Genomic DNA, 23,246 nt, shown 5'->3' with positions numbered 1-23,246 from the left:
AGGGACCTCAACAGAAGACCAGTGCAGATGCAGAAATGTTAATATGTGGATGCCAGTAAAGCATTAGATATAGTGTCACTCTGCTAGGGTTTACAGATGCATAAATGGATAGTGAATGGGCAATACTGGACCAAGAGGACCCCACCCTGCAGGAGCTGCAGCGCATGCTCCAAATGGAGGATCTGCTCAAAAGGGGACTCAATGTCAAGCAGGGGGAGTGGATGAGGGACTGTCTGAAGGGAGGAAGCCAATGTGCAACTTCTGGGGACACAGCAACCCACAGAAGAAGAGCCTGGATTGAGGGTAAGACCTCCCCAGCTGGGAGGATATTGGCCTGACCCTTTTCCCATCCTGACTCCCTGCTTACAGAGAATCACTGAGCACTGTGGAAGGAGCTAAACATATTTGATCAACTGTGCTGTTGAGATTGATTGGGAACTCTTGCTAGTAGTGGGGGGGGGTAGGCTCATGGCCCATACTGAAAAGACAGAGGGGAGGTATTAAGCGACCGAGGGGAAGCTAGGCAGGTGTACTAGGAAGAGGGGACTGAGACATTCCATGCCTCTCCTCCCTTGGCCCTGGCTTGGGACCCAGTGGAGAGGTGGGAATTGGGTTCACCTCTACCTTTTCCGTGCCCTGCCCCACTCCATCTTGCTGGAGAACTCTGGAGCATTGGAAATGATGGACCACGGCTTGACCACTACATCTTCTGGCCTCTGAGTGAAACCCCCTACAAATTGGCGGGAAGGGCTGTTGAACCACAGCCTGTCCACTGTGTGTGGTGAAGAGATCGGAAAATTTGGAATGCAAAAAGGGTGACTTTCACTCCTGTGCACAAAGGAAGCAAAAGGACTATGAGCCATTTACACCCTCAAAAAAGGACTGAAGTGGGACTTAAGTCATGTAGTGCCCTCTGCACACATGTGAATTCCACTCAAGCGGTGACAGTGAATTAGAGTCTATAGGTACAGGAAGAGTGTCACCATCAAAGTGGGAGTGGGCATATTTACCATGGAAAAAGGGAGTAATGAGCTGAAACTCAAAGGGAAATTTTAAGTTGAGTACTAGGAAAATATTTTTAAGAATGGAATTGTCCTATTAGACAAGGGAATAATTTTCTAAGGGAAGTGAGAAAATCCTTGTGTGGCAAAGACACAGATGGCATTTCTGGGGAAAAGGTGAGGGGATGGGTGAGATGTTCTATGCTCCAGCTGTTGGGAGTGGCCAGGGGCAGCCAGCCATAAGTTAGAGCAGTGTTTCCCAAACTTGGGACGCTGCTTGTTCAGGGAAAGCCCCTAGCGGGCCGGACTGGTTTGTTGACCTGCCACGTCCGCAGGTTCGGCTGATCGTGGCTCCCACTGACCGCGGTTTGCCGCTCCAGGCCAATGGGGGCTGCGGGAAGCAGCGGCCGGTATGTCCCTTGGCCCGTGCCGCTTCCCACAGCCCCCACTGGCCTGCAGTGGCAAACCGCGGCCAGTGGGAGCCATGATTGGCCGAACCTGTGGACTTGGCAAGTAAACAAACTGGCCCGGCCTGCCAGGGACTTTCCCTGAACAAGCGGCGTCCCAAGTTTGGGAAACACTGAGTTAGAGCAACCCTGAAGCTTCTCTGTCTTATGTGGGGGAGGGAGCTGACATAGTCCTTGGCCAGCCCTAAAAGCCAGGGAATGAAAGGTGATGTGAAGCTACATTTGCTCTCTTTGGCCCTACCAGAGAATCTGGATCTACTTTTTATCAGAAGGAACAACTATATTTGCTGCCATAAGGGGGCACTGCTGGCTAGATTTTGAGGTCTTTTGCACATTTCCACATTCCTGAAGAAAAAATGTCATCTCCAGTCTCTCTTATTAAAATTCAGTAATTTCTGGATGAGTCACAATGGCTGTAACGTGACTAGGTTTTATTGATTAAACTACACATTAATTGTGATGGGATGCTGCATCTTTCTTGCATAATTTACAATCGTGTATAAAATATATGTGCCACTTGAACCTTAAAAACTGCATTCTTGCTAGCTGCATAGCTCTGAGAGCTGAGGGGGGTCAGCAGGGCCACGCTGCTCAGATATGGGTGAATATGTTCCACCAATTTAAAAACATTTGAGAAATAGGTGAGTAAAATGTATAGCAGGTAGGTTAATATGAATGTTGCAGCTCAGCAATCCATTGAAATAGCACAGCAAAACACTGTAAGAGGTACAATTTGGAAAGACCATGCATTATTTTGATCTTGACTGACAGAATGATTAACCTATTTACAGTGGAATGTAACATGTTTAATAAAGTGCATGGTCTGGTTATTTCATTTTCAGAAATTAACTGCAAACACTATATTCTACTTTATTACACAGAACAATGGGCCATGTTGTGATTAGTAAAGTATGAATCTATTTTAAGTAGGTAAAAAAAGTGCTTTTAAGGAAAACTTTACAATTTGATTAACTAAATACAGATTTCATATGATATAAACATAGTTAAATACATTATCTAGGTACTGTACGCAGCCAGCAACAATTAGCTGCTTGGAATGAAATTTTTTTAAAAAAGAAGAAAGATAATGAACTATAATAAAAAGGCATTAGAATCATAGAATCATAGAATATCAGGGTTGGAAGGGACCCCAGAAGGTCATCTAGTCCAACCCCCTGCTCAAAGCAGGACCAAGTCCCAGTTAAATCATCCCAGCCAGGGCTTTGTCAAGCCTGACCTTAAAAACCTCTAAGGAAGGAGATTCTACCACCTCCCTAGGTAACGCATTCCAGTGTTTCACCACCCTCTTAGTGAAAAAGTTTTTCCTAATATCCAATCTAAACCTCCCCCATTGCAACTTGAGACCATTACTCCTCGTTCTGTCATCTGCTACCATTGAGAACAGTCTAGAGCCATCCTCTTTGGAACCCCCTTTCAGGTAGTTGAAAGCAGCTATCAAATCCCCCCTCATTCTTCTCTTCTGCAGACTAAACAATCCCAGCTCCCTCAGCCTCTCCTCATAAGTCATGTGCTCTAGACCCCTAATCATTTTTGTTGCCCTTCGCTGGACTCTTTCCAATTTATCCACATCCTTCTTGTAGTGTGGGGCCCAAAACTGGACACAGTACTCCAGATGAGGCCTCACCAGTGTCGAATAGAGGGGAACGATCACGTCCCTCGATCTGCTCGCTATGCCCCTACTTATACATCCCAAAATGCCATTGGCCTTCTTGGCAACAAGGGCACACTGCTGACTCATATCCAGCTTCTCGTCTACTGTCACCCCTAGGTCCTTTTCCGCAGAACTGCTGCCTAGCCATTCGGTCCCTAGTCTGTAGCGGTGCATTGGATTCTTCCGTCCTAAGTGCAGGACCCTGCACTTATCCTTATTGAACCTCATCAGATTTCTTTTGGCCCAATCCTCCAATTTGTCTAGGTCCTTCTGTATCCTATCCCTCCCCTCCAGCGTATCTACCACTCCTCCCAATTTAGTATCATCCGCAAATTTGCTGAGAGTGCAATCCACACCATCCTCCAGATCATTTATGAAGATATTGAACAAAACGGGCCCCAGGACCGACCCCTGGGGCACTCCACTTGACACCGGCTGCCAACTAGACATGGAGCCATTGATCACTACCCGTTGAGCCCGACAATCTAGCCAGCTTTCTACCCACCTTATAGTGCATTCATCCAGCCCATACTTCCTTAACTTGCTGACAAGAATGCTGTGGGAGACCGTGTCAAAAGCTTTGCTAAAGTCAAGAAACAATACATCCACTGCTTTCCCTTCATCCACAGAACCAGTAATCTCATCATAAAAGGCGATTAGATTAGTCAGGCATGACCTTCCCTTGGTGAATCCATGCTGACTGTTCCTGATCACTTTCCTCTCCTCTAAGTGCTTCAGGATTGATTCTTTGAGGACCTGCTCCATGATTTTTCCAGGGACTGAGGCGAGGCTGACTGGCCTGTAGTTCCCAGGATCCTCCTTCTTCCCTTTTTTAAAGATGGGCACTACATTAGCCTTTTTCCAGTCATCCGGGACTTCCCCCGTTCGCCACGAGTTTTCAAAGATAATGGCCAAGGGCTCTGCAATCACAGCCGCCAATTCCTTCAGCACTCTCGGATGCAATTCGTCCGGCCCCATGGACTTGTGCACGTCCAGCTTTTCTAAATAGTCCCTAACCACCTCTATCTCTACAGAGGGCTGGCCATCTCTTCCCCATTTTGTGATGCCCAGCACAGCAGTCTGGGAGCTGACCTTGTTAGTGAAAACAGAGGCAAAAAAAGCATTGAGTACATTAGCTTTTTCCACATCCTCTGTCACTAGGTTGCCTCCCTCATTCAGTAAGGGGCCCACACTTTCCTTGGCTTTCTTCTTGTTGCCAACATACCTGAAGAAACCCTTCTTGTTACTCTTGACATCTCTTGCTAGCTGCAGCTCCAGGTGCGATTTGGCCCTCCTGATATCTTTAAGAAAACTGAAAGCTGACTTAAAGACTAGGGAATGCAAAAATGTAATAGATACCACATCTTGCTTCTGCTCCATAATAATAATATACAAATCTGAGATAGCCATGAAGAATAACATTTCTACAAAATCTTGGTGCAAACAGAAAAACAGCAATATGTAAAACACTGTTTCAAAATAAAATAAAAAATAGATCAAATCCCACTCTACTGTATTTACGGTAGACGCCTCATGTCCATTTAAATATCTTTTAGACTTTTATTGATTCTGTTACTCTAAAACAGCCATTCTACAATGTTAAGCATTAGCACACCACATCTAAACTCCATAAGCCCTTGGTGTGCCACCATTGTAATTTTAATCAGCATAGCTACCACCTGGTTGCAGGCTGCATGCTACCAGCTCTGTGTCGGAAGCACTGATCAAAACCCAGACATTCAAGGTAAGAGCTTACATTGAAGCTAAGTGGAAATGCCACGTGCAATAATGGTAACACGCTTTTGTCTAACAGTAATAACTTCCACATTGTGCCATTGCATCAACTCTTTACCTAAGAGTTGTGCTAGATCCTCAGACGGTGGCATAGCTCCATTGACTTTGACGGAGTGACACACCACTTTGCGCTGGCTGAGGCTCTGGCCCTGTAACTATAATTACAGTTATCTATTCTGAACACTTCTATACTGGCCTAGCCTTTAAAAAGGTTACTGTGATGGCTCTTTTGGCGTTCGGGGGAGAAACCAGCCATGGTGAAAGCACACCATAATTTGGTCCCTGGAAATAAAATGTACTATCCCTCTCTACACACTACAGGGTGGTATCCAGGACCAGCAGGGGTTAAACATTTAGGAGTACTTGGGAGATGGCCCTTGTTAATTAGCCTTACACATCAGGAAGTATATAACCTGTTGGCCTTTGCTAGGAAAGGCCTGAGAGAGATCAGCAGAATATGCCAGAAGGCCTGCACAAGGACTATGGCCAAAAGAGCTGAGGAGGGGGGGATTTAGTGATGGTTTAGACTGTTTGCTTCTTTTTTTTCTTGCTGTTTAATGGCTCAGAAAGATGCATCTGACCTGAGATGCTAGGTGGAAAGGGCTTATAAAAGCCTTAGGTTCTGCTAAATAAATGCAGTACCCCAGGATAAGGAAAGGGTGGGGGAAATGTAAAAGGAAACGTTTGTCATCAGTGTCTGCTCTGTTTCTTACAATGAGAGAGGTTGGGCTCTGCTGCCCTAATGAACAGTCATCTCACCTCGGTAATCATGGGCTTAAATACCTGTTGCTTTGAATGCTGTGTACTATTCTTGCTCAAACAGAGCCCTCTCTAGTAACAGGGCTTCACTTGTCAGTCGCTTCAGTTTCTATGGGAACAAGTCACTTTGTCACAGGTTTCCCCTAGATTTAAGTTTTCATCTAGCATCTCATATTCAAACACTTGTCAGGTTTTCAATTGTTGTCTCCATCTGATTTTCAGAAGTGCTGAGTATCTGACTTCAGCTGGGGTCATGAATGTGCACTGCTTCTGCATTCTCTTTTGAAACTGTTTGCCTGGTTTTTCAGAAGAATTCAGTGGGAGCTGCAGTGGACAGTACTTTTGCAATGAGGGCCTTGCTATGTTTACTCCTCATTTTTAATGCTGTCTATTGTTAACTAATACCGCTTATTATCAGTCAATACTTACAAATGATTTTTGTTTACTTTGTAGTTTGACCTTTCAGAGCTATCATCTATCCTCTCCAGGCTTCGTTTCCCATCCCCACCCTGCCAGAAAGAGGCCCCCTTTGTACCACTGCCCAACACGATGGGCTTGAATTTGCTTGAGGCTACACTCAGATCTTTATTCAACCTAAAAGCACAGATTTCTAAGAGAGACCCATTACCATACAAAGTTTTTATGCCAATCTGGAACTCTAATTCCTGGATCCGGGCTGGCCAAAGGGTCAGAATATTCTTTCTCCCCTCCATCCCCCCGCTCTAATAAGCTCTCCTTTTGGAGGCGGTGTCCCCCCAACCCCCCCCCCCCCCTTTTTTTTTTCTTGATTTCAGCAAGCTGGGGACTTTCTGCAAATCCAGCCACTTTTCACAAAAAGGAAACCTTTCTCAGAACTCTAGCTGGTGGACAGAGCTGGCTTCCTGTTCTTTTGTACAGAACCAAGTGGGAAAGTTTCATGATCAGCCTCAGGAAGATGGCCACATGCTGTATCTCCATGTAGTGGAGTTGTGTTTATACTGCTTCACAGTTGTGGAATAAGGCTTCTTAGTTTTTAATGAGGTCCTTATTTGTTCCCCAATGATCCTGCTCAGTAAATATTTGCAGTAGTTCAGTTTGTCCAGAAAAATGCTTTGGGACTCAACATTCAGGCTGACAGACAATTCTGAGAACTGTTTTCACTACATGTTGCACCTCTTCTGCATCTCTGAATTCTTCCCTTGATCAGTTTCAGTTTCATGCTGCCTCTGCAATTTGTTTCTGATTAGAAAACAAAATAAAATTTCAGACCAAAATTCTCCATTTTAATAACAGAAGGGAGTTTGTTTCATTGTAATATTAGGCTTTCGCTTTCTGGCTGCAACTGACTTAGGCCTGCCAAAACATACAAGATAAATATACACTGATCTGCCCTGTGCTCTTCCCCCTGTTACAAATGTCTTCTGTTTGCTGAAGGAAAGCGGGGTGCGAGAAAGCATGGTAATCATGCTATCAGGGACAAGAGCCATCTTCTAAAAGCAATCCCAGCCCAAGGTCACTCAGGGGATAAATACTCTTCCTAAAGGCTCCATAGGGTTCTTGAAAAGCAATTATTTGTAGTGCCTGTCAGATGGATCTGTTCAATGCATCAAGCCCCAGCAATCAGTGAACCAGTTTGAGCTGTCCCCCCAATAATCAGCTGGCATACTTCAGCTTTGAGCCTCTTTCTCCTTGTCTAGTTAGCACCCTAGGAGATGTTTCAAACAGTGATTATGTTGATAGCAAAAGCTGTCAGCTCTGCTCCTCCAGAAGCCAACAATCAGCACCTGCTTTTGTCCAGGAAACAGAGGCAGTGGCTATTTAGATACTAGTGGCCAGATTTTGTCTGTTGTAAATCATCGTAGTTCCACTGACTTCAATAGACCTAGGCTGAATTACACCAGCTGTGAATCTATCCCCATGTGTAAGAAACACAGTGAAAGGAATACCAAGCTTGGACAGACACGTACAATTTCTTATTGCTATCTAAAATTAAAGTGAAAATTTAAAAAAAAAACAGACTAGGGAGCCAAATTTAGAAGCTCTTCCTGCCATTTAAAAAGGACGATGGGGAAGAGTGAGTATGTTCATGCTTTAACAAGAATATTGGTCAGAAGACGAAAGAATGTAGATACTATATTTTTTCAATCAGATCAATGTACTTTCTTAAGAAACAGATTTTTTATCAGTTATTATAAACATGCTTTTCAGTAGGCATCCATTTTAGCTTCTGACTGATACAGAAGTCTGTTCCTGGGGCATCTGGTCATTTTTCATTGAAGTCACCAGAATCCTCTTTTCCCCAGGAATGGGAGTTCTTCCTTTTTGATTTTTGGCTTTTTCCTGAAAAGGCATGGAAATGTGGGTTAAAATCACCACAGTAACTTCTTTCAATTATGATTTACCATGCAGTGAGCATGTCTTTCTTTTCACACCTGTCAAAGGCTGACATGTTTTAGAATGTGCTTTAAGACATTATGCCACAATTAGATAGTTTTTAAGCAGATAAGTGTATTAGCAAACTAATGGAGATTGCTGTGAGCTACAACCAAAAGAATAAGGCCATTGCTTTGTAATTTTAAGGAAACGTGTAGACAAACTTTTGATGTTAACGATCCATATTTTTTGTGTGGTCTCAACTGTGCCTCTAGTTTTGCATTCATAGTTAAGGCACCCACAGGGACAAGCAATGGTTGCGGGGAGGATGATAGCATGGGGATGAGGTAGGGTGGGTTCAAAAGTGTCTAAATGAGTTAATTAGGAGTATTAGTGCCGTTGACTCTTAACTGAACTTGTGGTCCTAACTGAAACCTCACCCTAAATATTTCACTACTGCAATTGATTAGTGGATTCAACTAGGTCAGGGATTTTCAACCTGGAGGTTGCACACTCATTTAACTGCACCTGCAGTTTTGGCTCCACAATGGATGGTGGGCACAAAACTAGATGTCATTTTAACAAATTTGTCCATGTCAGTTTAAACAGTGAATTAATTAAGGCTGCAGTTAATTCCTGTAAGTATGCAAAGCCCCTATGATTGTACTTATTCATAGGAGTTTACTTTTTTAGGCTGCTGGTGGGGAATGAAGGAGGATTATTCCTTCCTCCCCATCCAGAGAGAGAAACCTGGGTGATTCAGTTCTGATGCCTGTTTGATTACAAATAACTTTAATCTGTGAATGGAGTCCTTCTTTATGGTCAGGTGTTTCTGAAGAGGATGCCAAAGGTGTCAAAGTTATTCTGGTTTGAAGAATTAAGCTAGCTAAGGCCTTAACCTGCTGGATATATCTCTGGTAAGATTCTCGCAAATGTGTAAAATGATATGGTAACTTTCATGAAGCAGCTCTACTTAGCAGAGTTTCTCTCTTTTCCCTGATGCATGTTCAGAGCTGAATCTTTATTTGGTGCCTATATCTATCTTTTACCAGATGTAACCCAGCAGGAAAGTCCACCACTCTCAGCTAGGAGTGGCAGATAACTTGGAAGCCTTTCCCACTCAGGGGGAGGTTTTCAAAGGTACTAATGGCAGTTATGTCCTCAACTCCCATTGATTTTCAGTGTGAGATGGGTGCCTCGCTGCCATTTGTGCCTTTCAGAATATCCTTCCTAGTGTGGTCAGACAGGAGGATAGCCAGCAAACTAATGTCTTGGGCTTGAAAGAGCTTAGGAGGGTCCTCTGTTAGATAAATAGTTCCCCCCATTTAAACAGAGGGGTCCCCAAGAGCATTTATTTTTTAAATACCTCTCTCTCTATTTTCCCACTGAGTATACACTGATCTGGGGATGGTAAATGGGTAAAAGTGGTGGCCCGTAAATCTGAGGCCCTGTATCAGCCTGGATTGGAATCTAAATTGGCTGAATATATTGCCTGTTTTCAGAGCTAATTTTATAAGAAAAGCGGGTGTGTGTATAATTTGCAAATCCCTTGCCATGCATGAAGCTTTAAAAAAAACAAAAACAAAAAACCCCAAACAAGCAAGCATCTCAACACTAACCTGATTGAATGCTCCTATTTAAAGGCTGCTTGCGCACTGTGAGGGGAACTCGGGCCAACGCAGCCAGCTCAGTGATGAAATCCTGTTCTGCTTGCTGAACACAAAGGAAGACTTATTATGATACTTTATAAAAAGAGAAGAATGCTAACAAAGTTCAAACAGTTTGATTCCAGGCCATCCTAGCCTACTCATAGGTGGGTTTGGAAGTGTGAAGAGCAAGGCAGTCACCAGGGTCACATCTGTGAACCAAAGTATGTACTAGTAGTAGTAATAAGAAGGCTATGTCCTCTGCTTTTGCTCAGCAAAGAGAAAGTGATGTGGAGATGACGAAAATGTTCTCTCCATGATAGGGTGGGCATGCTCACAACTGGCTCCAGAGGGAACTTGAGGTGAGAAAAATGCACATTAAAATGAAAATTACTCATCAAATGTTGTACTCTGTGCTAATGGAATACCCTTTAGGAGCATTGGACGTAACACATTATTTGGTCTGTTCTTGAAAAGGCTTCTGCAAACTTAGAGAGCCTGATCCACAGTCCACTAAAGTCAATGGGGAATTTCTCCGTTGACTTCAATGGGCTTTGGAAAAAGCCCCCAGAGCCCCTCAGAAGTTTTGCCACTGACTTCAATAGAAGCAGGAGCAGGTCCTCAGCTAGCTATACCTGCAACTTGTTTTACCTTGATTTACCTTTAGCTGATTTTCAAGCTGTGTTTCTAGATGATGCAATACCAATATCTTCTGTTTTAGGGAGTCCAGACGAACCTGCTGCTGCACATCAAACTGAGCCAAGAATTGTTGTTGTTGTAACAACATCCTGATGAAGGAAAGCAGGCTAGTTCAAGAGGGTTTAGCGAGTTTAACCTAGGGAATAGATCTATTTTTGTGCTATTTAGAAAGTTTCTTACAGAGTAAGAAACTCTGACTACTAAAATCACCCCTTGCAGCCATAAAAAGACCATTAATTTTGCCAAAGCAATTAATTTTAACAGTTTCCATAGTCACTAAATGCAATATGATTTTTTTTTTTTTCTTTTTTGGTAGGTTTGCTCTTCCTCCAAACTGCAGGGGCATATGTTGCTTTGGATAGTCTTTTGGTAAGATTCAGGCCCCCTTTTGTAATGTTCTAAGGTTAGAGGCTGACCTAAAAAACAATGTTATATTCTGCATGGTATTTTCAAATCAGCTCTTTTGTCTTTCCCTGTATCCTCCACATGCCAAGAGGAGTTACTTGTGGAAGCACAGCCAGAAGAGAAAAGAATTAGGAATTTCACTCTTGGCATTACACAGCTTAGTTGAGACTGAGCCAAACTTGTATTAGCAAATGTATTCTTTGCTTGGCTTGTTTTGCTGGCCACAGATTAATATTAGTACAGTAGAACCTGAATTTCTGTAACTCTGCTGAATCTGAAATGCTTCTTTCCTCCGATCAGTTATTAGCGCTATTAGCACAAGATTCCTGAGAACTATTAGTGCCTTTGATCTCCTAGAGCAGTGCGTCTCAAACTGGGGGTTGCGGGACAGGTTTAGGTGGGGCAGGAGCAGCTTCTGCCCCAGGTGGCAGGGATCAGGCCACTTCAGCCCCCTACCTTTTCAAGCCTTAGTAAGGGGGGAGGGAGGGGTCATAATCGTGTTTGTTTTTTTTTTTTTTAAGTCCAAAGGGGGTCGCCAGCACAAAAAGGCTGAGAAACACTGTCCTAGAGCATTCGCAAATAGGAACGCCACCTATACACCACCAAATTAACTGATCAAGGCCCATTTTAATGTTGAATGCTTATGGAATGTTGGCTTTTTCTCATTGCTCTTTGAGCATGGAATGAAACAACTGAATTGAGGCCCTAAACCCGCTACCGGTGAAATCAATGGGAGTCTTTCCATTTGTATGAATAGGAGCTTCCCCACTGATTTCCTTAGAACCAGGATTTGGCCTTAGAAGAAATCACAATGACAAGTGTGGTGCAAGTGTTTGATTGATTGATTTCTAAAATATTACTTTGGATTAACCAAAAACTTCATTCTCCATCACTATGTACTTCTGCTTGTACTAAGGTTGATTTAATTGTTTTAACCAGATTAGACAGAATATGATGTATCTGAAAGTCTCAATCTCATATTTACTCCAAAGAACTTTTAAAAGTTTAGTAAATGCTTTAAATTTTTTTTACAAAAAACTGTTCTGATAGCAAGTGCCTTATGTGTTACTTTATGTATTGTGATTAATGAACATCAAAATGTTTAATTGTGACAGAGCAATTCTCTGAGCTCAGATACACACAAATTGAGAATACGCTTTCCTTTTTCTTTAAAGGCAAAACACAAACAAATGTCAAGAACAAGTTTTTGTGGTCTGTTGTTGGAAGTTATTTAATCACAGCTCAGTTCACAAAACTGAAACAACTCAAGATTTAAATATCAAGAATAAGTAATATTCCCCCCGGCTCTCACCTTTGATGGACTGCCGATGACATGTTCAGGGTGCTTTGATTCATTTTTTCTTTCAATGTTTGTTCATTTTCTTCTTGTTTTTTTCTGAGTCTGTTACTTTCAGTTCTTTCTGCTAAAATAACATTTCTGTAAAATCTTTTGCTCAAAATAACAAATCCTGTGACGTTTTTACTTCGAGTTGTGACAATATATTAATTTAATTTTTTCTTATCAGCACAATTCAATACAATGCCAGTCTTTCCAAAGTTAGTGCTGTTTTAATGTGTAAAGTACATCTTACATACACCTGGTGTGTATACTTATGCTACTGTAATTTGTTGAAAAATTGGTCAGTCTTTTTGTAAGTCACTTTTTCAGACAGGCTCAGATGTAGGTGGTAATTTTCAGGCAATTATTATTTTTATCCACTTTTTCCAGTAGACTGAAAAGAAATGTACAAGAAATTCAAGTGACAGGTCACAGAACTCAGCCCAGGTTACAATCTAGACTTCTGCTAGTCTTTCATACTAACAACTAGGTTGTGAAGTTTTCAAGGCATACCCATTTTGATTTCTTTTTGAGGGGGCGATGAAGAAGGCAAGAACAAGCCCGGCTAAACTCAAGGGCCTAATCCATTCTGGGTTTAACTACACTGAAGTCAAAAACAAGGAATGGATGTAGTCCCCGGTTTCTAAACTTCTTTAGTTTTATTAGTCTTATGCTTTAATGAAGAGCACAGGCACCGCTTGTGCTAACCGCTGCAGCAGGCTCCTTGTTTTCCTAAGCACAGGGGAGCACTTGATGCAAGCACAAGCCCAATCCTCTCCTGAAAATAGTATGGCAGACTTCCAAGTGGATGAGATGGCAGCTGTTTCCAGGCAGTACGTCAGGCACAGTTGGACCTAGAGTTGACAGTAAGATAAGGAGAAAGCAAAACAAGAGGCAAGGAGCAAGAAGCAGCTGTCACTGGGCAGCATCTGAAGAAAAGGCACCAATCTGAAGTTTCTCAGACAGGTTATGGTTAATGACCGGTGGCAAGAGTTAAAAGATAGATGAAAGTGCTATAGAACTCTGTCTCCTAACGTAATAAAAACAAGAATCACAAAAGAGAAGAAGTGGTTCATAGCTATTAGAAACCTAAGATGGATAGCAGTAAAAGCACATGGGTCTTCACTATTCTTTCACTCTAGCAATTCATGATTGCTTTTGTTTGATTTGTGATTCTTCACTGGGTGTGTCTTGGGCCACACAGGTCTAGACAGTATTATCGAGGGCCTGATACACTCCTGTTTTTATTACCAACATAAATAAATTTCTGCTCTATCATGCTAGTAGGTTTATACTCAAGTAATGCAATGACAGTATTTTTCCCCCTAACTGGATCTTCAATCAAAGAGCAAAACCACATTCTTAGCAGCTGCTTATAAATTTAAATCTCACACAGCTTGTAAGCAGTAATACTGATGTGCTGAACCATTAATATTACCCAAACAGACAACAAAATGAGCAACTGCCATAACTCTCACTCCATATTTTGTCACTCAGTCATGAGTGATATTCAAGGCCTTGCTTAAGCAAACCGTTTAGACATATGTTTAAATACATCCCTATTAGGAAAATATTTTGGCACATGCTTAACTGTAGCCAGCTGCTTAGACCCATCAAAGACACTGGGATTTAAGCAGGTTTTTAAGTTCAGAGCTGACTAGGGATGCACTACTGAATCAGGGCCAAAGCCTTCAAGAGTTGAGGACACTCGCTCAGCATCTTTCAGGATCAGACCCTGAATGACACATACCGGGACCCTTTACTGCATGGCTCCTGTTCAACAATGCAGGCTCTAAAATGCATTGGAGTTCCTACCCCTTATATCACATACTTCAGCATAGAAAACTGAATGGGAGGTGGTGGTCATTGTCTGGTACAGCCACGGTCTTAGTTCGGTGAACTGGTAACATTTTGGAAACCAAAGCCTATCATTATTATACTTCCAGCACTTTGTACTGTTTTTGAAGGTACAAGCAGATCTACAAATTCAATTTACTTTGTGATGTACTGTTACAATCTGTAATGTTTAAAGATATCTTTATATGCTGTGACAGGGTGCTAAGAGCAGCACCCTGATCACTGACAGTGCTGCAGCCTAGCTGAGGGCAGGCCCAGGAAGGCTGCAGGCCCAGCTGAGGGCAATTAGATACTTTCTGGTAGGGGATTGTGACCACCTGGGTGGCAATCACCTGGGTTAACAAGGTAATTGGGGGGTGGGGAGGGAGAATATAAGGAGAGGAAACAGGAAGCAAAGGTGGCTGAGAAGGAAGCTCAAAAGGAAGCTCAGGTGGGAGTGGGCTGCAGGGGAAGCTTGTCCTTGCTACAAACCAATGTTGCATAGTTTTCTTATGTAAGAGGGCACACCTTAGCAAAAGATAAACAGCTTGGTATACATTTGTGACTGCAGAACCACCTGAACTGGCCAGGCAGCGAGGTTTACCAGGTAGCAAAGAAGGGGGCCCTGTCACATACTGCATACACGTTAATGGCATTTGTCAACAGTAAAGTTTAACACCCCATAATTACTGCTATTCTTCATACCCTGAAGGGATTTCAGTTGTTGAAGTTTTCTGTCTTCATGCCCGTCCATGATTTTTTCTATTTGCTGGTAGTAGCTTTGCACCAGTCTATTGACACCATTGCTGGTCACATATACACTCTCTACAGCTGCTTCTATCAGTCTCTCCTGCAATACACAGTACAAGTAGCTATGAATTTATTAAGGGAAGAACTAAAATGTCTGTCTGCGTAAGAAGCAAAATAGAAGACTTGCAGAAATTTCATTTTCTAAGTGTGACTGTGTATGTGTGCAAGTGCATGTCTGTGAATTTAGTACTTGTGAAATGTGCCAGATTGATGGTCTGGAAAATAGGGCCCTCTGTTTATCCACAGAACAGTATAATATGAATAGTGACAGTGCAAGCTTCCCTACTAATATGCTTCAATCTGCATCTGGAGGGGACCCCTTCTATGATGGAGGGGTTCAGTCTCCATAACCCATTCCACACTAGACTGCTAATGAGCTACAATGCACACACAGCTCTCCCATTTTTCACTGTACAGTAAATTAAGCAGCTTCTCCTCTTATCTCTGTCAATCTTGCTATATACTTGAATATGGATCAACCAATTTTCATCTTGACTGACTTGGCAATCATTCTGTTTAATTCATAGTATTTATTACCTTAAACTCCTTGTAAATGGGTAGTGTTGGGTAGTAAATGGTCCCAATATGCTCCTAACCATACTAAATCTGTCTTGGAGAGAGCTCTCAACTCTCTTATACTCCTGAATTGGGCCTAAGACCTGGTCTGGCTGCCAGGATGAGTCAGCAGAAGAGCTCTGCATCTCTATACAGCATTTGTAAGATCATACAACAGGTTGTAGTTCTTCCGCTTGTGATGCTTTCTTATGCTGGATAATAAATTACTCTAGTGTCCCTCCATTTTATCAGACAAAGTACTTCCCATTTCCTAAAAAGGCTGATCAAATACCTTGAAGTCCTCTCCGTCCTCAGAGCTTTGATTAGCAGCTTCTTGCCGGGCATGCTGGAGCAAGGCCTGCCCAGTCACTTGTTCCATGTGTTGCTGTACAAGCTGAAGAGCTTCTTGAATTTCTGCAACTAACTGCTGATGAAATTCCAAACGTGTTTGTTGAGTTTCCTCCTCCAGCTTCTCCTCTTCTTCCAGAATGTGAGATTCCTAGTAATCACATAAAAGCTATGAGAGCTACATACCTTTAATGCCAAATAACGGGACATTAGACTCTTGATTCTTTAGGAAACAAAGACATCCTTGGGATAAGTCCATTGATCTTTATAGCTATATCGAAGTTGACCCTATTGTATATGTGGTTTTTAAAGGAAATTCCCTTCACCCCTGCAACAAGGCTGTCTTTTGACTACATCTAAATGTACCTATTTCTGGCTCCCTCCAGAGATGGGTGAGTGGTTGTGTATTTAGAATGTTCGTCATGTGTACTATTAGGGAGTAGTGTGCTGCTGAAGGTGTCCTCTTTCAGATGAGATTTGAAATTGAGGTCTTGACTACTTCTGGTAGCTAAGCTTTCAACAGCTAGTGTGCTAACCTCAATGACCTGGCTTTATTCCAATCTGAGTAACTACAATTGCTTACCACGGTTTCAAGTGTTTTGTATTTTTTTTTTTCTATTTTGTCCTAAACTGTTGTTCAGTTTTGCTAGGCACTGTTAAATGGATGATGTGTTTCATCCCAGAGGCAGCTGCATTTTGAATGAAGCAATTTTTGTATGGAAAGTAGGAAAACTACTTTGGGATCCTTTGCAGTGCAAGACACTAAGTAAGAACTATGCTCAGGCACTCAGATAAGAGGGTGATGAGGGCAGTATATTGTAAGGTCTTAGAAGATAACAGTAATTCAAAACACCTGTTTTCTCTAGCAGAGGGTATAAGAGGAGAGAAGGGGAAAATGAGGCACATTTTAAACATAAATTCAGTAAAAGCCAGAGAGAATAAGTAAGGTAAAAAGACTTTCTACAAAGGAACATGTTCCAGACACTGCAATTATTTCTATATCCCTTGACTCTGTCTGCTATAAATATTATTTACTTAATTGATACCTATTAGCGATGGCAGAAGCTGGTCAGGTGCTGCTTACACACAGCAATCTAGGGATTTGCTGGATCTCAAGAAGTCCCCCCCCCAAATGGGAAGCACTGAAAAGATACCGCATTTTTGAAGCAAATTCTCTGTTCTACCCATCTGTGAGCATACAGAAAGCTAACACATAACATGGCATAGTTCACTGCTGAGTGACCTTGGGCAAGTCACTTCACTTCTGTGCCTCAGATTTTCCACCTGTAAAATGGGGATAATGACACTGACTAGAGCTGGTTGAAAAATTTTCAGCAAAACTTTTCCATTGAAAACTGTGTTGTTTTGCCAAAACTGAAATGTTTCGTGCAAATGCGATGGTTTCAATGAAAATTTCATCAGGAAGTTTCTCAGGTCCAGGCTGGAATTTCTGAAGGTGGGGAGAGAGAGAGAAACCAACCCACTCTGAATTGGCAGAACAGGGAACTGAACCAGGTCTCCTACATCCAACGTAAATGCTCTAACTACTAGGCTACTGGCTGGGGAGGTGTGTGGTGGGGAGTGGTTGGTCTCTGTCTCTCATGTTTTTTGTGAAAAATTCCAGAAGCTCTAATTTTTGTTCTGCATTGGAACAAAAATTAATTTTGCAACCTTGAAACTTTTTGCAAAATTGAATTGTTTACCAGCCAGTCCTAATACTGACCTCTTCTGTAAAGCGCTTGGAGATCTGCTGATGAAAAGTGCCAAATAAGAGCAAGGTACTGTCATTATAGCAGACAGCTTCCAGGAGAAATAGTTCAGTGTTTAAAAACAGTATGTTATGTAGAGCTCAGACTATTCAGATGAGTCCCATGATTACAGCAGATTTCAAATCCTTCAAATTGAGTCCTTATGCTGTGACACGTCTTGTCCTTCCAAAATATCACACTAATATGAAAAAATGACGAGTCCTTGTGGCACCTTAGAGACTAACAAATTTATTTGGCATAAGCTTTCGTGGGCTAAAACCCACTTCATGAGTGGGTTTTAGCCCACAAAAGCTTATGTCCAAACAAATTCGTTAGTCTCTATGGTGCCACAAGGACTCCTCGTTTGTTTTTGCTGATACAGACTAACACGGCTACCCCTCTGAAACCTGACACTAATATGAGTAAGGGGATAGGATGGGATAAAACAGCAACAACACTGAAGAGAGTGTTTACGAAAACTGCATTTCAAATCAATGTTATTTAGAATTAAATGTGGACACTTTTTCTTTCTTTTCTTTTTATTTTGAGGATAAGTGTCCAACAAAATAAAATTAATCTGGCAGCTGCTCGAAGTAACTACATTCCTCACGGAAAGTAAGAAATGAGAGTAGAACTATAACTACCCACAGTTATTTTGGAGAGTGAGGGTGCCAATGTTAATGCTGGACTGTTTTGACACATCTTTATTTATAATTCAGGCAGAAGTTTCTGATTTCTTTCTTTCTTAAGCCAACAGGAATTTTATTTAGCTGTTTTTCTTCTTTTACAAGGCACAAATGTCATCTCGTCATAGTTGAACTTTGGGTTTGTGTTGCTGTTTTCCTGAATGACATTTACATTTTTATACTAAATTAGAAGATTCATTGCCCCCATTACGCTATCTAGCAGCTCATCTAAAACGGCATATGCTCAAATTTAAATGACTTTTAAAAAAGACTGTAAAAGTAAACAATTTACAGACTCTCAATCAGACAATCTGTTATCCGCTCCCACCCTTGCTCATGTAAGGGCTCTGGAGTCTAGTTTTGGAGGATCCCATTTAACATTCTTGGATTTTGTCTTTTTTTGCTAGTCAGCTCCTTCCCCTTTCTCCTGTGGCAGGGGGAATCATAAGGTGCTGTTTTTGGCACTTCTTTAGAGGGCCAGTTTGTGGCTGGCCTCTACAGAGCAGTACAAGATGGGAGGGTGAAAAGAACATGCCTCATACGCTGCACCTGATCTATCCAGAATCTTGCTGGGGAACAGAGTCTCTGCTGCAGATCAGTGTCCGTGTGGGTATCAAGTGGGAGGTTTAAATGAAAAAACAGGAGGAATGTGGTAAAAATGTGTTTGTTTTAACCTGAGGCATTATTTATAATATCCAAGACTCTTACATTCAATAGGGAATATTTTGATGGAGAAAGCCATACCAAATGGGTATCCAAATTATACTGGCATCTGGTTGCAGACAAAGTTGCTGACCCTCCTACTTAAGGCACAGAATGAAAGACAGAGTCAAATAATAGGCAGGCAATTGAAGAAAGACCAGGGCTGAGTTGCACAGAAGCTAGTCATCTGCTACAGGTGTAGTTAGCTTCTGAAGGCACTTTCCATAGGTCATACAGCTACATTGTGTTTCATAGGAAATTCAACCTTACACATCCAGCAGTGTTGGATAGGTTGGGAACTAACCTGAGTGCCTGATGGGAACGTTGATATTTGAAATCTATATTAAGTATACATTAGAAAATAACTGAACTGAAGATTAACTTTCCAGAAAGGTCATGCAGATACAAACTATACTTCTTTCCCAGAGACAGACACTCAAGAAGGGCCAATGAATATATTTAACTCCCATCAACTCTAGAAACACATAAAATAGATATCAACTAGAGGACATTGCTAAGTTAGGGAAGGAAAAAGAGAAGATGGTCAGCTTCTCGAATGGAGTGAATGACCACCACAGAACATATTTTTGGGTCTGTTGAGAGACATAGGAACCCTTTACCCCAACGAAAGGTCTTTACAGTGCACGATTACTCGCTGCTCTGCTGGGAATTTCTCACCTTGTTGCATGGGCTTGTTTCCTGTACATGCTAGCACTGTGTGTTTCAACTGTTGCTTTCATATCAAATAAAAAACAAAAATCTTTGTTGTTCTTGCTAGAGGAGCCTTACAGTTAAAGGAGGAGTGATGTCCTTTGTATACCTAAGGCTGCAGGAAACCGTAATTTTCTATTGAAATGATACTTGTGCTAAGGCACCTGACATGTCAATGATGGGTATTTCTTTCTTTAATTTTTGGGACTCCTAAGGCTGCTTTCAATGCCAGACATTATACAAGGGAAGAACTATGGTGAAAACGGTCAGGAAACTATAAATACCATTGCTTTCTGTAGTTGCCACTGGTGTTCATCTTGACAGTGTGAGGAACTCTTTTGAAGAGTATGTTGCTCTCTTAGCTCCTGAAGCAAGCTTTTCTTCTGAGACATTTTCATGTGAGTCAGAGTAGCCATAGCAACATTTCGGACAGCTAACCTTCTGAGAACTGTACACAACAAGAGCCTGTGTTTCCGTAATATGTATTTAGCAGACCTGTGAAAGGGATCATGGCTTTTTAATCTCCATTTATCAACCAAACTACTTTATTGTGCGTATTTATGTTCAACAGTGACGGTCATCGCTCATAGATGAAAGAGTTACAACAAATACAATGCAGGGGCTGTCCTACAAATGATATCCCAAAATGCTTTACAGAGTTATACAGTACAGATGTCACTATGACAATTTTCCAACTTTGTAGTGACAAAGTAAAAATAAAAAATAAAAGGAGAGGAGGGAAAGAAATTAAGAAGCCTATATAATGCAGTAAAAGATCTCTTTATTTGAAATGAGGTGGAAAGTGCATGTGTATACGGGTGGATATATGGGAAGGCTATTCCAAATTTCAGGAGCTGCACAACACTCTTTGCCACCAGAAGTGATGGTACTGTGTGGTGGGACAGAGATAAGACAAGCGTTTGAGTGGAGGGGAGCAGGTAGAGGAAGTTCATGGTGCATTTTAAGAAATAAAGAGGGCAATTTTGAGCCACCTCCTGACATGGATGGGGAGCTAATGGAGTTGTCTCAGGATGTGGGGCAAGGTAGGCATGCTTGTGTGTGTTAGAAGGGTGGCATCAGCTTTCTGAACATAATGGAGACTCAGGATGTGGAGGTCACAGAGAAGAATTGCAATAGTCAGAGGAAATAAAGGACTACATGAGGACTTACGCAAAGGTGGTGTCAAGACAGTGGTATACAGTGGTAATATTGCAGAGATAGTGATAGGCAGATCTGCATGCATACTTTAGGAGAAAGATTTCAAAGTAACACACAATGTCAAAGTCATGGTCCAATGAAGACACTTGGTGTCTTAATGAAAAAAGACAGACAGAAGACGTGGAGTTGTGTTTATTGAGAAGGCTACTCCTGCCCAAAGGAACTGTATCTCTACGACATTTATCTGAAAGACGGGATGAAGTTGTAGTTTTCTTCATCAAGACAGGAAGAGAGAGTGGGCAGGAAGAAGTAAGTGTATTAACAGATATGTACAGTTGTGTATCGGATTAAAAGCAGAAAGGATTAAAGGTCAAGAGAGAAGACCAGTGAACTGAGCACTTCATCTTGTGGGAGGCTATGGTTGGTGTATAGCAGGAACCCTGGCCTGCTACAAAGTGAGGCAGAGAAATCAAGTTCCTAGGTAGCAGGCTCATTTATGAGTGCAAAGTTAGGGATGATTCAGAAACAAGAATAAATATACTGAGAACAAACCCTTTGACAAACCACAGATTGTCCTACCAGGAGGAAAGGTCCATGTGTAACCCATCATGATTACTAGTAAGCGTTAATATGACACAGTGAGGATCTTTGCTTTTCCTTATCATAGGATTTTTGCAGTTTTAGCTAGTGAAAAATTAATGCTCATTCAATTCAAAACCTATGGTAATTCTCTCTTGGTATGAATAACTGAAGAGTCCCTCTTTATCACTCCCACCCAAGCCTGGATTATCCTAGAGTTTTGCATTATATCTGCAGTTTTACAGCATTTCTTAAAAGTGATAAGACCATACTCACTCCTCACTGAGGCCGCCTAATCGGCTTAAAACACCTTCGATAATCTTCTCATGTTTCTCATACAGGTGTTTTTGCATCACAGCAGACAAAGCATACTCCTTGGTCCATAGCTAAGAGAAGAGGGGGGAAACCCCACAATGTTAAGATTTCCTCATTTTAATCACTTTTAAATGGTGCAATACTATGAATTGGATTTTTATTCTGTTATGTGTTTATGAACACTGTTACAGACCCTTATTTCCCTTGCTCTCAAATACAGAATTCACACTGCAGTATTTACAAATGCCCCTGCTGTCAAGCTATGCTGTTCAGGAGTATTTTTTCCAGTACATATGGACCTGATCCAAAGCTTGGATCAGGGCTGAGATGTGCTTCCCATTGATTTGACTTTGTGGTCTCTTCATTTGTCTGGCACAGGGAAACCAAACAAACAGGCACAATAATATTTTAATGAGTGATGTCTGTGAGCTTCAAAGGTTTTTTTGGAACACCTGAATAAAATCATACCTGAAGACCCTTTCTGAAGGGCAGTGTGTTTTTTACTTTCCCTGAACAAGGTGAAAATTTTGTCATCTTGCATCAGATGCCATATTCCATACAGAGAGACAAGGTGGGTGAGGTAATATCTTTTATTGGACCATATCTTTTATTACCTCACCCACCTTGTCTCTCTAACATCCTGAGACCGACAGGCTATAACAATAATGCATATTTTATACAGTTCACAAGGTAAGGGAGATAGTGTTGTCTAGTGGTTGGAAAAGGAGATTGGGGTCTGGCCTTACAGATTCCATTTACGACTTTACCATTCAGCCACTGTGCTGCTTTGGACATGGAGTTTAATCTACTGGTGTCTCCATTTACCCATCTGTGAAATAAAATTTAAATTAGCTCTCCTCCCCTGGCTCTCCCAGTGCAGCTTGTTCAATCAATATATCTGTCTTTTAGACTGTAAACATTTTGGGGCAGGGACTGTCCTTAACTTTGTCTTGTGCTGTGCTAACAATACTGCCGGCACTAAACCTGTAACAATATGGGCACTTATGCTCTAAGCTCTTCTATTTCTGAAGGCTGAAGCATTATATTTTTAGGCTGCACTGGAGTCAAATGACTGTTGGGTGAAATTCAAGGTACTAGCTGGCCTGAGAGAGATACTTAATTTAGAGTTTTATATCTCAAAAACTGCTTCCCATCCACTTTGTGATCTGTGCTCACTCCAGCAGAAGATGTTCTGGGTAAGTGGACAAAGCACCAGTTAAGTTGAGAGAGCTGAGCCCATTAACCCCAGCAGAGAGTTGGACCCTGGAACAAGGTGAGACTCTTGCAGGTGCAAGAGAATTGGACAAGGTGAGAAGCTTGCAGATGCTGATGGTAAAGCTTGATACTGAGTCTTCCTATCTCATATTCACTCCTTGTGGACATTACTGAGCCCACCTAGCCGCTTTTGGAAGGGCTGCAAGATGTACCTATTTGGCCAGGAGATCCAAAATGATGAAATTCTGGATTCATAGCTGACTGGTAAAGCTGCAAGCAGGTGCAGCTGCTGGTGTCAAATTAAACTTTAAAAAGCCCTTGGATACAACAGGGATGGGTGCCAACTAAATGCCTGTAATAATAAAATAATTGTACCAATATCTCTCTTTGGGCCATTCTGTTCATGGATAGGGCAGTGACACAAAGACCTACCTGCGGTTCACTACTCT

The 23,246-nt window shown here is 41.8% G+C and overlaps 1 protein-coding gene across 6 annotated transcripts in view; it reads right to left on the bottom strand.

Moving 5' to 3' along the window:
* Positions 1–5,487: 5,487 nt before the first annotated feature.
* Positions 5,488–23,246, bottom strand: part of EVC (EvC ciliary complex subunit 1) — a 76,987-nt gene continuing 59,228 nt past the window's right edge. The window contains exons 13-20 of one of the 6 annotated variants that reach the window (XM_037898084.2): positions 21,544–21,653; positions 19,815–20,025; positions 15,628–15,834; positions 14,676–14,820; positions 12,108–12,219; positions 10,353–10,479; positions 9,665–9,758; positions 5,488–8,012 (exon numbers count right to left, since the gene is read on the bottom strand). In XM_037898084.2, coding sequence (XP_037754012.1) covers positions 7,936–8,012; positions 9,665–9,758; positions 10,353–10,479; positions 12,108–12,219; positions 14,676–14,820; positions 15,628–15,834; positions 19,815–20,025; positions 21,544–21,653 — 1,083 coding nt within the window. In that variant the 3' untranslated portion in view covers positions 5,488–7,935. The other 5 variants (XR_006290205.1, XM_027825391.3, XM_043544661.1 and 2 more) reach the window with 5 other exon arrangements.

Source organism: Chelonia mydas, chromosome 4 (assembly GCF_015237465.2).
Source record: "Chelonia mydas isolate rCheMyd1 chromosome 4, rCheMyd1.pri.v2, whole genome shotgun sequence".
Lineage (NCBI taxonomy): Eukaryota > Metazoa > Chordata > Testudines > Cheloniidae > Chelonia > Chelonia mydas.
This window is presented reverse-complemented; position numbering and strand designations above follow the sequence as displayed.